Genomic DNA, 14,359 nt, shown 5'->3' with positions numbered 1-14,359 from the left:
ACAGCAGTCTGAAAATGAACTTGTGTAATTAGGAAATTCTTGCTCTGATTTTTTTCAATAATTATTCTTCTTGGATGTCTTTCAATACCAAATTTGTATGTTTCTAGTCTCACCAAATTTATAAAAATAGGCAATTATTTCATTAACTTCAGGCTTTCTCCTGGAACTTCTTTCTGCCTTCACACACACGTAGGTGCTGGATTGCTTGATATTTCTATGAAGTGCACTGTTTATTTTTTATCCAGCCTTTTATTTTCTCCCTTTGCTTCATTTCCTCATTTGTTTGTGTTAATGTAGACTCAGCCTTACTGAACCTTTCTTCTATGCTGTCATATGTTCTAAATCCAATTCAGAATATTTTTTGTTCACATGCTCATTTTGTTCTATTGCTGGAAGGTCCATTGTTCTCTTTACATGTGTTCCTCCTCATCAAAAAGGTTTACTCTTCAGCCCTTGACATATTTATAACTTTTATAATAGCTCCTTTACATTCCTTTTTCTAATCCCAGTACCTTTGTCATTATTGGGTCTGTTTTTACTGAATGACTTTTCTCCTAGTTATGGACCATATTTTCCTACTTCTTCTCATGTTTGGAAATTTTTGATTGGATTCAGTATATAATAATGCCTATTATATTTTTTTTTAATTTGGAAACAGGGTCTTGCTCTGTTGCCCAGGCTGGAGTGCATGGTGCAATCTCAGGTCACAGAACCTCTGCCTCCCTAGTTTAAGCAATTCTCTTATCTCAGCCTCCTGAGTAGCTGGGACTACAGGCCTGTGCCACCATGTCCAGCTAATTTTTGTAGTTTTCGTACACATAGGTTGGCATTTCGTACACATAGGTGGACTGGTTTCGATCTCCTGTCCTCAAGTGATTCACCTGTCTTGGCCGCCCAAAGTGCTGAGATTATAGGCATGAACCACCATGACTGCCCAGCTTAAATTGTTGATGAACAATTTTGGTTGTTGTGTGTTTTTTTTTTTCTGAAAGAATGCTAGACATTATCTGGTTCATTTTTGGGGTTCTATATGTTCGTTTGGTTTTTTCAGGAATGGCTTGAAAATGTCTTGGAGCAGTAGTTGCAGAACAGTTTAATCTAGAGCTGACTGGCACCACTACTTGCTGATGGCTTTCTGAGGACTCTGAGTTCTCTCCACTTCACTGTGGGGATGAAGACTTTTCAAGACTTGTCTGTCCTCCTGAAATTGCCACTCACTCCCTTACAGAGTCTTTGCTTTCTTCTGGCCTGGGGAAGTCTTAGCCCAAGTGTGCACACATCATAACATAGCCCAAAAGTGAAAGCACTCTTATTTTCTCCAACACTCAAGATCAATGCTTCCTTCACTGGCCCACTCTCTGATATGTGCACTGGAAATTGGGATCTGGTACAGGTTGGGTGTTTGTACTCTCCAAATACTATGTTGAAATGTAATCCCCAGTCTTGGAGGTGGGACCTGGCAGGAGGTGTCTGGGTCATTGGGGTGGATCCCTCATGAATGGCTTGGTGCTGTCCCAGAGATAATCAGTGAGTTCCTTCTTTGAGTCATGGGAGATCTGGTTGTTTAACACAGTGTGGCACCTCCCCAACTCTGGCTCCTTCTCCTGACTTGTGATACTCCTGTTCCCCCTTCCCTTTCCTACACAAATGGAAGCTTTCTGAGGCCTCAAAAGGAGCAGATGCTGGCACCACACTACTCATACAGCCTACACAATAGGGAACCAAAATAAACTTCTTTTCCTTATGAACTACCCAGCATTAGGTATTCCTTTATAGCAGTATAAACAAACTGACACAGAAAATTGGTACTGTTTAGGGGGTATTGCTGTAAAGACAGTTGAAAATGTAAAAGTGGCTTTGTCACTGGGTACTGGCAGAGGCTGAAAGAGTTTGCAGAGCCCAGCAAAAGATAGGAAGATGAGGGAAAGTTTGGAACTCTTTAGAAACTTGTTAAATGTATGTGACCACAATGCTCATAGAGATATGGACAGTGAAGTCCAGGCTACCAAGGTGTAAGATGGAAAAGTGGAAGTTATTGGGAAATGGAACAAGGGTCACCAGTGTTACACCCTAGTAAAGAGCTTGGCCGCATTGTGTCTACATCCTAGGGATTTGTGCAAAGTTGAACTTTAGAGTGATTACCTAGAGCGTGTGATCTAAGTAATTGCCAAGGAGTAAAGTATTCAAGATATGTGGCTGCTTCTACAAGCTTACAGTGAGATACAGCAGCAAAGAAATGATTTAAATATGGAACTTATATTTAAAGGGGAAGCAAAGCATAAAAGTTTGGAAAATTTACAGCCTAGGAATTTAGTAGAGAAAGAAAAGTCATGTTGAGAAGAGGAATGTAAGTGGGCTGTGGAGAATCACTTGCTAGAGAGATTCCATGACTGAGAAGGAGCCATGTGCTAATGGCCAAGACAATGGGGGAAAAGGCTTATAAGGCATTTTTGAAAACTTTGAGGCATTCCCTCCTACTACAGCCCACAGGCCTAGGAGGAAAGAATGGTTCAGTGACCACACCCAGGGCACAGCTGCCCTACTCAGCCTCAAGACACTGTTCCCACATCCTGGCTGCCCAGGCTCCAGCCTCAGCTCAAAGGGCCTAAAGTACAAATTGGCCACTGCTTCAGTGGGTGAAAACCACAACGTGTTGGCAGCTTTCATGTGGTGTTAAGCCTGCAAGTATGCAGAGTGCAAAAAGGAAAGAGGCTTGGCAGCTTCCACCTACATTTCAGAGGATGTGTGGCCAAGCCTGGTTCTCCAGGCAGAAAACTGCTGCAGAGGGAGAATACCAACAGAAAAACTCTACTAGCGCAGTGCTAAGGGGAAATGTGGGGTTGGATTTCCCACACAGTATCCCCAGTGGGGCATTGCCTAGTGGAGCTGAGAGAAGGGGAACACTGCCGTCCAGACCTGAGAATAGGAGTACCATTGACAGCTTGTACCCTCAGCATGGAAGAGCCACAGGCATCAGATTCTGACCTGTGACAGGAGCCATGTGGGCTGCACCCTGGAAAGCCACAGGGGCAGAGCTGCCCAAGGTCTTCAGAGCCCTCCCTCACACCAGAATAGTGTACATGGAACCAAGAATTGTTTTGGAGCTTTGGGGTTTAACGGCTTCCCTGCTGAGTTTCTGACATGTGTGGGGCCTGTAATCCCTTTTATTGTCCAGTTTCTGCCTTTTGGAATGGTGGTGTGTAGTCAATGCCTGAACCATCATTGTAACTTCAAAGGAAATAACTTGTTTTTGATAGTACAGGCTAAAAGGTGGAAGGAACTTGAGTCTCAGGGGATGAGACTTTGGACTTTGGACTTTTGATTCAGTTAATGCTGGAAGGAATTAAGACTTTTGGGAGTGATTGGGAAGGGATGATTGTATTTTGCAATGTAAGAAGGACATGAGATTTGAGGGTCCAGGGGAAGAATAATATTTTTCAGATGTTTGTCCCCTCGAAACCTCATGCTGAAATCTAATCCTCAATGCTGGAAGTGGAATCTGGTGGGGAGTGTTTGAGTTGTGGGGTGAATCCCTGATGAATGACTAAGTGCTTTCATCCCAATAATGAGTGAGTTCTTGCTCCGACTTCATACAACATGCAGTTGTTTAAAAGAATCTGGGACCTCCTTTCACCCTCTCGCTCTGCTCTCACCAGGTGATATTACTGCTCCCACTTCACTTTCCACTAGGACTGAAGGCTTATTGAGGCCTAATGAGGGCCAGATGCAGGTATCATGCTTCTCACACAGCCTGCAGAATAGTGAGCCAAATAACTTCCTTTCCTGACGTATTATTCCACCTCAAGTATTCCTTTAGAGCAACACACACAGACTAACACAAGGAGTATTGTGTTGTGTGAGCTTTGACCTCGGTCTTCTCAATGCCACAGGATGCTGGTCTCCTTGTGAGTCTTCCTCCCTGTCCTATCTTTCAAGACCCAAATGGCCATTAAAGGGTCTTCTCAAATGAAAGGAGAGTTTCTTCCTAAGAGAGTTTTGCTGCTTCCCCTAGAACATAGGAATGAATGCCATTGTCATGGTGACATTTTAATTTTTCTTTTCCTGTGAAGTTCCACTTCTTTTATACAATCAAATGATATATGCTTCCGGGAACCAGGAAATCCACTAATTTATTCAAAATAACAATATATGTATGGTGAATATTAAATGACTAAATAAAGGCAGGGTCTGACTGTCCTGGCATCAAGGTAGGTGAGTGTGACTGAGTTGGACAATTACAGGATTAGACCCCGTCTTGATTTAAATTTTGGACATTTTCTTGATTATGGTGATTTTTCATGAATGTTATTTTTTAAAAAATCTATCACATTATACGATCATCTATCTTAAGTATGGAATATATTAATGCTTGCATTTTATATCTGAGGCCAGAGCCTCCCTCAATACACCCTAGTCCTGGCTCTGTCATTGCATCTGGATAAAATCTGCATCCAGATAAAAATGCTTTTACTCTAACAAGGTCTGGTTACTTTTTTCAATCTTGAGATTAGGAAAGACAATGGATTATTTTGGAAGAAAGGTGCATTTTCCCTAAGGTTGATGATATGCACATTTAGTGCAGAGTTAACGTGAAGAAATAGAGAGCTTCTTCTGCATGTAGGATACACCCACAGAGTTCATGATTGAAGGAGCAAACCCTCCCAAGGAGAGAGAGCGGGGCCAGGGAGCCATCCTGATGCTTCCCCTTAAAGTTGATGCATCTTTCTTCTTGAGGTTTGCTCCCCTCTGCTTGTGTCCCATGCTATATTGTCCTCACTTAATTGTGCCCTCCAAAAGACTTATTTTTAAGAGCATTTACTTGGATCCTATTGTGTTTGTATGTAAGGACACCCTTGTACAACTGCATTTTGCCATCCAAGTTATGAAATAGCTTATGAATGACCAGCACATAAATGAATAAGACAAAGTCCACACCAGTAGAACTCTCATAGCTAAATGGAGAATTAAAAATTCACGCACCTCTGTAGGAGGCGTAATTGCATAGGAAACCTTAACCAGAAGAAGGGAGTCCTTGTGAAGAACAGAGGACTGGGCATCCCCTCCCTTGGCAGATCCGCTATGATTCCATTAGGAAAGTGGTCTTTGAATTGGGCTTGCTTTTTTTAGGGAAGACGTGGGGTAGGCATACAAGGGGAGGGTGCAGGAGGAGCAAAGCACACGTTCTACAAAAATGTCGGGAATAACTGGAGAAGGTCAAGGGATCCAAATAATACAGATGCCTGTGACTCTGGAAAGCACTCCAAGCCCCACTGTGGCATCCTTGACCCCTGCCTGGAGAGCAGAAAAGGGTGTTCCAAGGACGTTAGAGATTGGCCTGCCCAAACTAGCACCACACCATAACCGCAATGACTAGGATCAAGATTCTGTAAATCTGAACACCACAGTTTAATTTTGTTTACATGTCGCACATCTCTGATGAGGGAGCCCTTTCTGAATTCACATCAGTTACAGCAGCTTCTTGGCCTCCTCATGGCTTTTTGCAGCATTTTATTAGAGGGACACCACAGACGCCGATATGTTTATACCTTCTAGGGCAAAAGCCTGGATGACATATGGCACCGCTCCTAACGCAGGTAAAAGGATTCCTTATATCACCAAAAACACCTAACAGGAAAAACACAAAAAGAGCAAACAGCGTGTTAGAACTCAAAACTCATGTTGCAAAAACACAAACGCTGTGTCTGTATTGCCTTGAATAGATCTGCAGTGGACTTCTTTCTGAAGCCAGGGCTTTTCCATGAGACGCGAGTCAATCATTTGGATCGAAGTTTCTGACATGGAAACTGGTATTGCTGTGGTTTGGGGGATGTTAGTTTTTGTCGAATCTGATTGTGAAAGACCCTGATCTCTCCTGAGTGACCGGGTTCTCCAGGTGGGGTCTGGTAGGAGCTCGGTAATGTTCTCTTGTGACTTCAGCCCCACCACAAGTAGATAAGATCAAAGCCACCCTACCTCCGTTTTAACACACAAGCCAGTAACTTTTTGCTTTTCAAATCATTTAGTCTGTTAAGTATTTGATCTGAGATGGGATAAAAAGATGCAACTCACAGAAATTGTTCAATGTGAAATTAACACCACATAACTTACAGTCGAAAACCACAATTAACCATAGAAATAAACTTTTGTAATTGCTTGTTTCTAATATCTAAGTCCTGGTTTCACCTCATTCTTCTTTTTTTATCCCTCCCTGCCTCTCTCCCTCCCTCCCTGCCTCCCTGCTTCTGTCCCTCCCTCCCTGCCTCCCTCCCTCCTTTGCTCCCTGCCTGCCTCCCTGCCTCTCTCCCTCCCTGACTCCGTCCGTCTCTGCTTCCCTCCCTCCCTCCCTCCCTCCCTCCCTGCCTCCCTGCCTTCCTTCATGATACTGTTCTAGGTGTTGGAAAATATGAGGTCTCTGGTGCCTCTCAGAGCCCCGTTCTTCTCAAAAAACCCAGAACTCATAAATAAAATTGGTAACATGACGCTTTCACAATATAATATCTATGTGATTAATTGTTTTGAGTTTCGGTCTCAAATTTTCTTTTTCCCTCTCTCCATCCTTCCCTTCCACTCTCCCTCTTTTATCCTTTCATGGTTTTTATTTTATTTCCATAATATCAAGGAGAAAATGAAGCTTAGGCGTCCCGGTTAAAAGTTGCTTTCCATGGGCCATCTCTGGACTGTGAACCTGCGGTGGCCTCGTGGCAGGGACTGTTCTCAGGGCCTCTGATCGGAAAAGTCCTAGGGGCAGAGTGTCTGCAGCAGTAGCTCCTACAGTATAGGCTGGGCCTTAAGATTATCTGGAACTCTCTAGGTTGCAGTATTTACCCTTTCAATATAAAAATTTAGAAAATGACATTGTGGACTACTTTCTTTAGATAAAATTAAATTTCCGACTTTTATTTAAAAAGTCACCTAACAGGTTTCAACCACAGTCTTAGCAGTCATAATGTGGAAAGCAGTGAGGAGATGAGATTTACAAGCTACTGGGCTCCTTCATATTGGCTTAGAAGAGAGAGTGAGGTGTCCATCGGGTTCTCAAGCTCCTTTTCTATTGAAGGAAGCAATGCTTGGTTCAATTAAGTAGGGCATTCAGTCTACTCAGTCTAAAAACGTGGGTAGAAGAAACGAAAGACAGAGAAAGAAGGTCATGCTCTGGGGAGACAGGGAGAAAGAAAGAGAGATAAAAGAATGAGAGAGAGGGAAGAAGAGAGAGAAGCAGGAGAGAAGGACTGAGGGGACAGAGAGAGAGAGAGAGGCAGGAGAGAGAGGGATGAGGGAGAGATAGGTGGAGGGGAATGAGAGGAGACAGAGAGCCTGTATCCCATTCTTCCATTTTTCCAACCTCCCATTTCCCTGGCCCATCTCACCTGGAAGAGGCATCAGGAATATGAAGAGGAACGAGAAGAGGAGATACAGGACCTTCATGGCTGATGGCTGGGAGCTTCACCAGGAGCTGAGTCTGGGGAAGACACCGAGCCTTCCACCTTATAAAGGTCCTGGCCCGTGGTCACCGGGTAGAGTTCAGAACTGGTATTGGCTGCAATGCTCATTACAGGGATTAGAATTCAGCCACTTACCTGGTGAGTCAGAGAATGGTCCTCAAAGAACAATGCACACGCAGGAGATCTTATGCAAATTTGGACTCGGGAAACCCCAGAAAATCCTATCCTCCTGCTTTGGGACCAGAAAATTCCTCTTATCTTGCACCTCTTAAAATCCAGTGTATGAGTAGAATGAGGGACTGGACCTGTCTCACAAGGGAACAAACTCAGACTCAGAGTTTGTAACCTGCCACTCACCTGCTGCCCACTCTGTGAGATGCCCTGCTTTTCCTGAGTGTTTGTGGGCAGTCTCAGGCCAAATTGAGAGGTCTTTCCATGTAATTCTACCCACTGCTAGAACATTTAGCTCCTGGGGCTGATACAGGGCTGGCTCAAACTCAAGGACCCTGGAGGGGCTCAGGGCTTCTGGCGGCACCAGGAGCATGGTGGGCCCCGTCCTCCCAGGTGATCCGAGCTAGTGAAATTCATGTGAAAGCTCCCCTGAAACTCCCCATCTACCCCCCGGGACAGAGATGAGGCAGATGGGTGCCCGCTTCCTTCCTCCGAGAAGGAGAATGGGAGGGTGGGATTGTGACTACATGTGTCCCCTCAGAGTCCACCTAGGCCCAGGCCAGGAGGTGGCCTTTGGCCCACAGTTGAATTCCTTAGGCTCACGCCATCACTCAGGGAAGGTCAGCTCCACAGGACTTCAGGGCTCTGGGAGCCAGGCTTTCTCTGCTTTCTACAGACGTCAGCGTGAAGGGAGCTCACTGTTGCTGGGATTTGGTGGAGCGGCATGGAGTGGGGGTGCAAGGCCTCCACATAGTCTCCTTGTTGGTGATGGGACACACTTTTGAAGGAGCCCGATGTTTTCAGGGCTGTGTGAAGTCTCTAAGGTCTCTCAGGACCCTGTCCTTTCTCCGTAACCCAGAGGAGCAATCGGCGGCCACAGGCAGTGGACAGAGCCCTGTGCCAGGCCCTCAGGAGAGGATGTTTCTTGGGAAAATGAGTGACCTTCATCCTAGTTCCTCCCTCTTTGGATCTAAGGGCAGTTTGAGAAACAAGCAGGCCCCAGTGTCCGTGTCTGTGATGTCTCGGCAGTGCAGCTGTGACAGAGCCATGGGGACGATGAGCCTTTACTCATGGCCTGCCTGGTCTCTTCCTTTAAAATGTCAGGTTCTGAGGAACCCTGATTCCTGTCAGGCCAGAGGTGGATTTAAAGGAAGTTGGTAATGATATTGTGTGGCCAAGATACTTAATGACATTTTTATAAAAGGAAGTTTCTGGACCTAGTATGGTGGCTCTTTGGGAGGCCGAGGCAGGTGGATCACGTGAGGTCAGGAGTATGAGACCAGTTTGACCAACATGACAAAACCCCGTCTCTATGAAAAATACAAAAATTAGCCAGGCGTGGTGACTTATGCCTATAATTCCAGGTATTTGGGAAGTTGAGGCACGGGAATCGCTTATGACAGAGCAAGACTCAGTCTCAAAGCAAAAAAAAAAAGAAGGTTCTGATGGGCTATGCAAAGAGAGGGCTGGGTCAGGTGCTGTCAGAACTGCTAAACAAATATGCATCCAGGGCTGGAGCTCAGTCACCAGGGAGTCACTCGGATTGTCAGGAGTTTGTCTCCCTGGGTGTTGAGCAGGCTGGAATTGAGGGGCAGACTCATTCATTCCTGACACTAAAACTATTTCTTCCTGGTGAAGAAAGCATACAGAGAAACGGAATAGGAAATAAAGCCTTTATGTGCTCTGCCTAAATTAATAATTTATGGCCTTTTCTTTTTTTTGGTATATTTGCATGTCACCTTTAGAAAGTAAGGGGCAGCCCTCACTCGCTGCTGATGACCTGCCTCGCCATGCGCATGTCCTGCCACCGCCCCAGAGATATGCTTCAATGACCCACAGTCTTTTGCCAGATGAAACCGGTGTCCAGGGTACTGGCTCCTCATCTCACTCGGACTGATGCCAAAGATGTACAATTTGGTGCCAATGTCCGAGCCTTAATGCTTCAAGGTGTAGGCCTTTTAGCCGATGCTGTAGCCTTATAATGGGGCCAAAGGGAAGAACAGTGATTACTGAACAGAGCTGGGGAAGTCCCAAAGTAACAAAAGATGGTGTGACTGATGCAAAGTCAATTGACTTAAAGGATAAATATAAAAACACTGGAGCTAAACTTGTCCAAGATGTTGCCAATAACATAAATGAAGAGACTGGGGACGGCACTCCCACTGTTACTGCACTGGTACCCTCTCTTTCCAAGTAAGGCTTCCAGAAGGTTAGCAAAGGTGCTAATTCCAGTGCAAATCAAAAGAGGTGTGACGTTAGCTGTTGATGTTGTATTCGCTGAACTTAAAAAGCAGTCTAAACCTGTGACCAAACCTGAAAATTGTGCAGGTTGCTACAATTTCTGCAAACGCAGACAAATTGGTAACATCATCTCTGATGCAATGAAAAAGGTTAGAAGAAAGGGTGTCATCACAGAAAAGTTTGGAAAAACATTGACCGATGAATGAGAAATTATTGAAGGCATGAAAATTTGACAGAGGATATATTTCTCCATACTTTATGAATACATCAAAAGGTCTGAAATGTGAATTCCAAGATGCCTATGTTCTGTTGCGTGAAAAGAAAATTTCTGGTGTCCAGTCCATTGTACCTGCTCTTGAAATTGCCAGTGCTCACCGTAAATCTTTGGTCATAATTGCTGAAGACATTGATGGAGAAGCTCTAAGTACACTTGTCTCCAATAGGCTAAAGGTTGATCTTCAGGTTGTGGCAGTCAAAGCTCCAGGGTTTGGTGACAATAGAAAGAATCAGCTTAAAGATATTGCTGCTGGTGGTGCAGTGCTTGGAGAAGGGGACTGACACTAAATCTTGAAGATGTTCAGCCTCATGACTTAGGAGAAGTTGGAGAGGTCACTGTGATCAAAGACGATGCCATGCTCTTAAAAGAAAAAGGTAACAAGGCTCCAGTTGAAAAATGTATTCAAGAAATCATTGACCAGTCACATGTCACCACTAGTGAATACGAAAAGGAAAAACTGAATGAACAGCTGGAGAAACTTTCAGATGGAGTAGCTGTGCGGAAGGTTGGTGGGACAAGTGATGTTGAAGTGAATGAAAAGACAGAGTTACAGGTGCCTTGATGCTACAAGAGCTGCCATTGAAGACGTTGTTTAGGGAGGGGGTTGTGCCCTGCTTTGGTGCATTCCAGCCTGGACTCATTGACTCCAGCTAACGAAGATCAAAAAATTGGTATAGAAATTATTAAAAAATCATTCCAAATTTCAGCAATGACCATTGCTAAGAATGCAGATGTTGAAGGATCTTTGATAGTTGAGAAAATTATGCAAAGTTCCTCAAAAGTTGGTTATGATACTATGTTGGGAGATTTTGTGAATATAGTGGGAAAAGGCATTATTGACCCAACAAAGGTTGTGCGAACTGCTTTATTGGATGCTGCTGGCATGGCCTCTCTGTTAACTACAGCAGATGTTGTAGTCACAGAAATTCCTAAAGAAAGGAATGGCCCTGGAATGGGTGCAATGTGTGGAATGGGAGGTGATATGGGAGGTGACCTGTTCTAATTCCTAGAATAGTGCTTTACCTTTATTAATGAATTGTGACAGGAAGCCCAAGGCAGTGTTCCTCACCAATAACTTCAGAGAAGTCAGTTGGAGAAAATGAAGAAAAGGCTGGCTGATGTTTAAGAAACCACTATAACCATCGGCTACTTGTTTCAGCTGACAAAATCTATCATGGTTTACAGCTATCATTATCCATGCCTACGGATAATTTATTTTCTTTTTTAGATGAAAAGATGTTGTACATTCCTGATACTGGGTACAAGAGCCATGTACCAATGCACGGCTTTCAACTTAAATCACTGAGCCATTTTTACTACTGTTCAAATCAGGATTTTAATGCTTGCCACCACCAGATGAGAAGTTAAGCAGCCTTTCTGTGCAGAGTGAGAATAATTGTGCACATAGTAGAGAAACACCCAATTATGTGACAACCTTTGTGTAATAAAAATTTGCTTAAAGTTAAAAAAAAGAAAGTAAGAGGCAAACATCATGACACTTCACCGTAATTATCTCAGCATGAATCTCTTACATATGAGGGAAAATTCCCACATCAAGCACAATACAATTTATACATCTTAAGAAAATAATTCTTCAATATTATTTATTATCTTGTCAATATTTCACATTTCTCCAGTTGTTCCAACTATGGCTTCATGGCTGTTGATGTTTCCGGATACAAGTTAATCTAGATTTGCATACTGAATTAGGCTGTCACATCTCAATTTGTTGAGTAGATATTCTTAAGGAAATGTCATGGTACTATGAGAAGAAGCTTACTGGGGCTTAGAGTTTGAATTAAGGGACTGGTTTCCATCTTTTTCATGTGTGGCATCACTCCTGATTGATACGTTCTTAATGACTCCTATGATTAGCATTGTTGTTATAAAAGTAATACACTCACATTTAAAAACTCACCCATATCAGAGAGTGAATTTTTTCCTATACAGCAGTTCCAATCCCAGGACCCACCGATAGCATTGTGGTTTTATACTTGTTGTCCTCTCTAGATCTCAGTACTTTTGTGAGGCCTTGTTAGAGAAGGAGGTAAAATTGCTCTGAAATAGGAAAGTCACTGTGACATGCAGCGCCTCTGTGCCCGTGGGGAAGAAGCCACCAGGGCTATGGTAACATGGGCCTGGTCGCTCAAGGACAGCTGAGCTGACTGTCCCATGAAGATTCCTATGGTTGCAGCTGCTTCTTTTTTCCTGGCACAGCCCAATGAGACTCCTTCACAGCTGTACACATCCTAGTGATGAAGTGTGTTTGATAAGGACCAGTAGAGGGGCATCTTTGTTTTAAAGGATGGGTTATTATCTTGTTTCAGCAAGGAAGACTATCCACTGGCAGAACCATGGGGTTCTTCACCAAAACCAGAGATGCGGCAATTCTAGGATTTGGAGACATGTTAAGATATAAATGACTTATTATTATTTTTTTTATTAATGAGCTAAAAGCAAAGCCAGGTTGTGTGTAAAATGGGAACCATCAAGTCTGACTGACAGATAGACTCACTGTGCTGTCTTTTAATGGAACATGACCCATGCTGTGTCCCCAAACCTCTTTCTGTCATTGGGGAGAGAATTTCAGGCTGTTTCTTTGTGGTAAAATGGTTCACTTCCCCAGGCAAGAGTGGAAACCCTCATTTCTACAGATAGGCTCCCAGAAAGCAAAGCCTCTCGTATCTGTGATCTAGAAAACAAAATTTCTGTGCATTATGTCCTCAATGTTAAGTAACAGAAGCAGTTTTACTGGTTCTCAATTCTGGAGGCAGGGCCGGCTTCATGGGCTTGAGGGCAGGGCAGTGACACAGGGACTTGCTCTCAGAAGGGCCGGTGCCTGGTGGCAGGCTCTGCTGATAGCCCCCTGACTTTCTCAGTTTTTTTCTGTGAACTTGTGTTTTGTTATTGAAGCTCACTGAGACAATGGAGCAGGCACATGGGCAGAGTGGTTATGAGGGGAGAGAAGGTGGGCAGGCTCAGGCCCAGGGACATGAAGGCCACATACTAGAGGTTGTTGCCCTGAGCACAGACATTCTTGGAGTAGCCCAGGCATGTCTGGACCGGGATGGGAGGTGGCAGCAGCAGCAGCCGCAGTGTCCTCAGCTCTGGGGTGAAAGGAGGGTCTCTGTTTGAGGCAGCACCAACACCTCTGTGCCTGTGCTTTCTCAGAGTCATCCTTGGAGCTTCTGCACTAATATTTATACCCCTGACCTGAGCACCGGGACAGGAACCATAGGAGCTCAGATAGCAAACTGGGAAGAGAGAATCACAAAACAAAAGTGTGCCCGTGGACATTGCAATAGAATTTACCAGTGATAGAGTATACCAGGGATAGAGTATACCAGGGATACAGTATACCAGTGATAGAGCATACCAGGGATAGAGCATAACAAGAATAGAGTATACCAGAGAGAGAGTATACCAGGGAGAGAGCATACCAGCGATAGAGTATACCAGTGATAGAGCATACCAGGGGGAGAGTATACCAGAGAAAGAGTATACCAGGGAGAGAGCATACCAGTGATAGAGTATACCAGAGAGAGATTATACCAGGGAGAGAGCATACCAGGGATAGAGTATACCAGGGATAGAGCATACCAGGGATAGAGCATACCAGGGAGACAGTATACCAGGGAGAGAGCATACCAGGGATAGAGTATGCCAGTGATAGTGTATACCAGTAATAGAGCATACCAGGGATAGAGCATACCAGGGATAGAGTATACGAGGGAGAGAGTATACCAAGGATAGAGCATACCAGCGATAGAGTATACCAGGGATAGAGTACATGAGTGATACAGTATACCAGCGATAGAGTATACCAGTGATAGAGTATACCCACGATAGAGTATACCAAGGATACAGTATACCAGGGAGAGAGTATACCAGGGATAGAGTATACCAGGGAGAGCATATACCAGGGATAGAGTATACCAGGGATAGACTATGCTAGCAATAGAGTATACCAGTGATAGAGTATACTAGGGATAGAGTATACCACAGATAGAGTAGACAAGCGATAGAGTATACCAGCAGTAGCATATACCAGTGATAGAGTATACTAGAGATAGAGCATACCAGGGATAGAGTATGCCAAGGAGAGAGCATACCAAGGATAGAGCCTACCAGCAATAGAGTATACCAGGGATAGAGTATACCAGGGATAGAGTACATGAGTGATAGAGTATACCAGCGATAGAGTATTCCAGCGATAGAGTATACCAGC

At 44.2% G+C, this 14,359-nt stretch overlaps 2 protein-coding genes and 1 pseudogene across 2 annotated transcripts in view; 1 reads left to right on the top strand and 2 right to left on the bottom strand.

Moving 5' to 3' along the window:
- Nucleotides 1–14,359, bottom strand: part of LOC105550687 (neutrophil defensin 6-like) — a 95,773-nt gene that overhangs the window by 67,445 nt on the left and 13,969 nt on the right. The window lies entirely within an intron of this gene.
- Nucleotides 5,387–7,573, bottom strand: LOC105550688 (beta-defensin 4A-like). Its single transcript, XM_011995672.1, has 2 exons — nt 7,368–7,573; nt 5,387–5,625 (listed from the first exon to the last, which is right to left on the bottom strand). The coding sequence occupies exons 1-2, from the start codon at nt 7,423–7,425 to the stop codon at nt 5,489–5,491; spliced, it is 195 nt and encodes a 64-aa protein (XP_011851062.1). The 5' UTR covers nt 7,426–7,573; the 3' UTR covers nt 5,387–5,488.
- On the top strand, nt 9,434–11,230 carry LOC105550689 (annotated as a pseudogene).

This window comes from Mandrillus leucophaeus, unplaced genomic scaffold (assembly GCF_000951045.1).
Source record: "Mandrillus leucophaeus isolate KB7577 unplaced genomic scaffold, Mleu.le_1.0 Scaffold495, whole genome shotgun sequence".
NCBI lineage: Eukaryota > Metazoa > Chordata > Mammalia > Primates > Cercopithecidae > Mandrillus > Mandrillus leucophaeus.
The sequence above is the reverse complement of the archived record's forward strand: the minus strand, read 5'-3'. Positions and strand labels throughout refer to the sequence as shown.

Excerpts from the sequence above, each read along its gene's own strand:
- LOC105550688 (XM_011995672.1), bottom strand. The coding sequence starts at position 7,425 with ATGAAGGTCCTGTATCTCCTCTTCTCGTTCCTCTTCATATTCCTGATG. Across the intron at positions 5,626-7,367 it reads ATTCCTGATGCCTCTTCCAG|GTGTTTTTGGTGATATAAGG; the intron begins GTGAGATGGGCC and ends TTTTCCTGTTAG.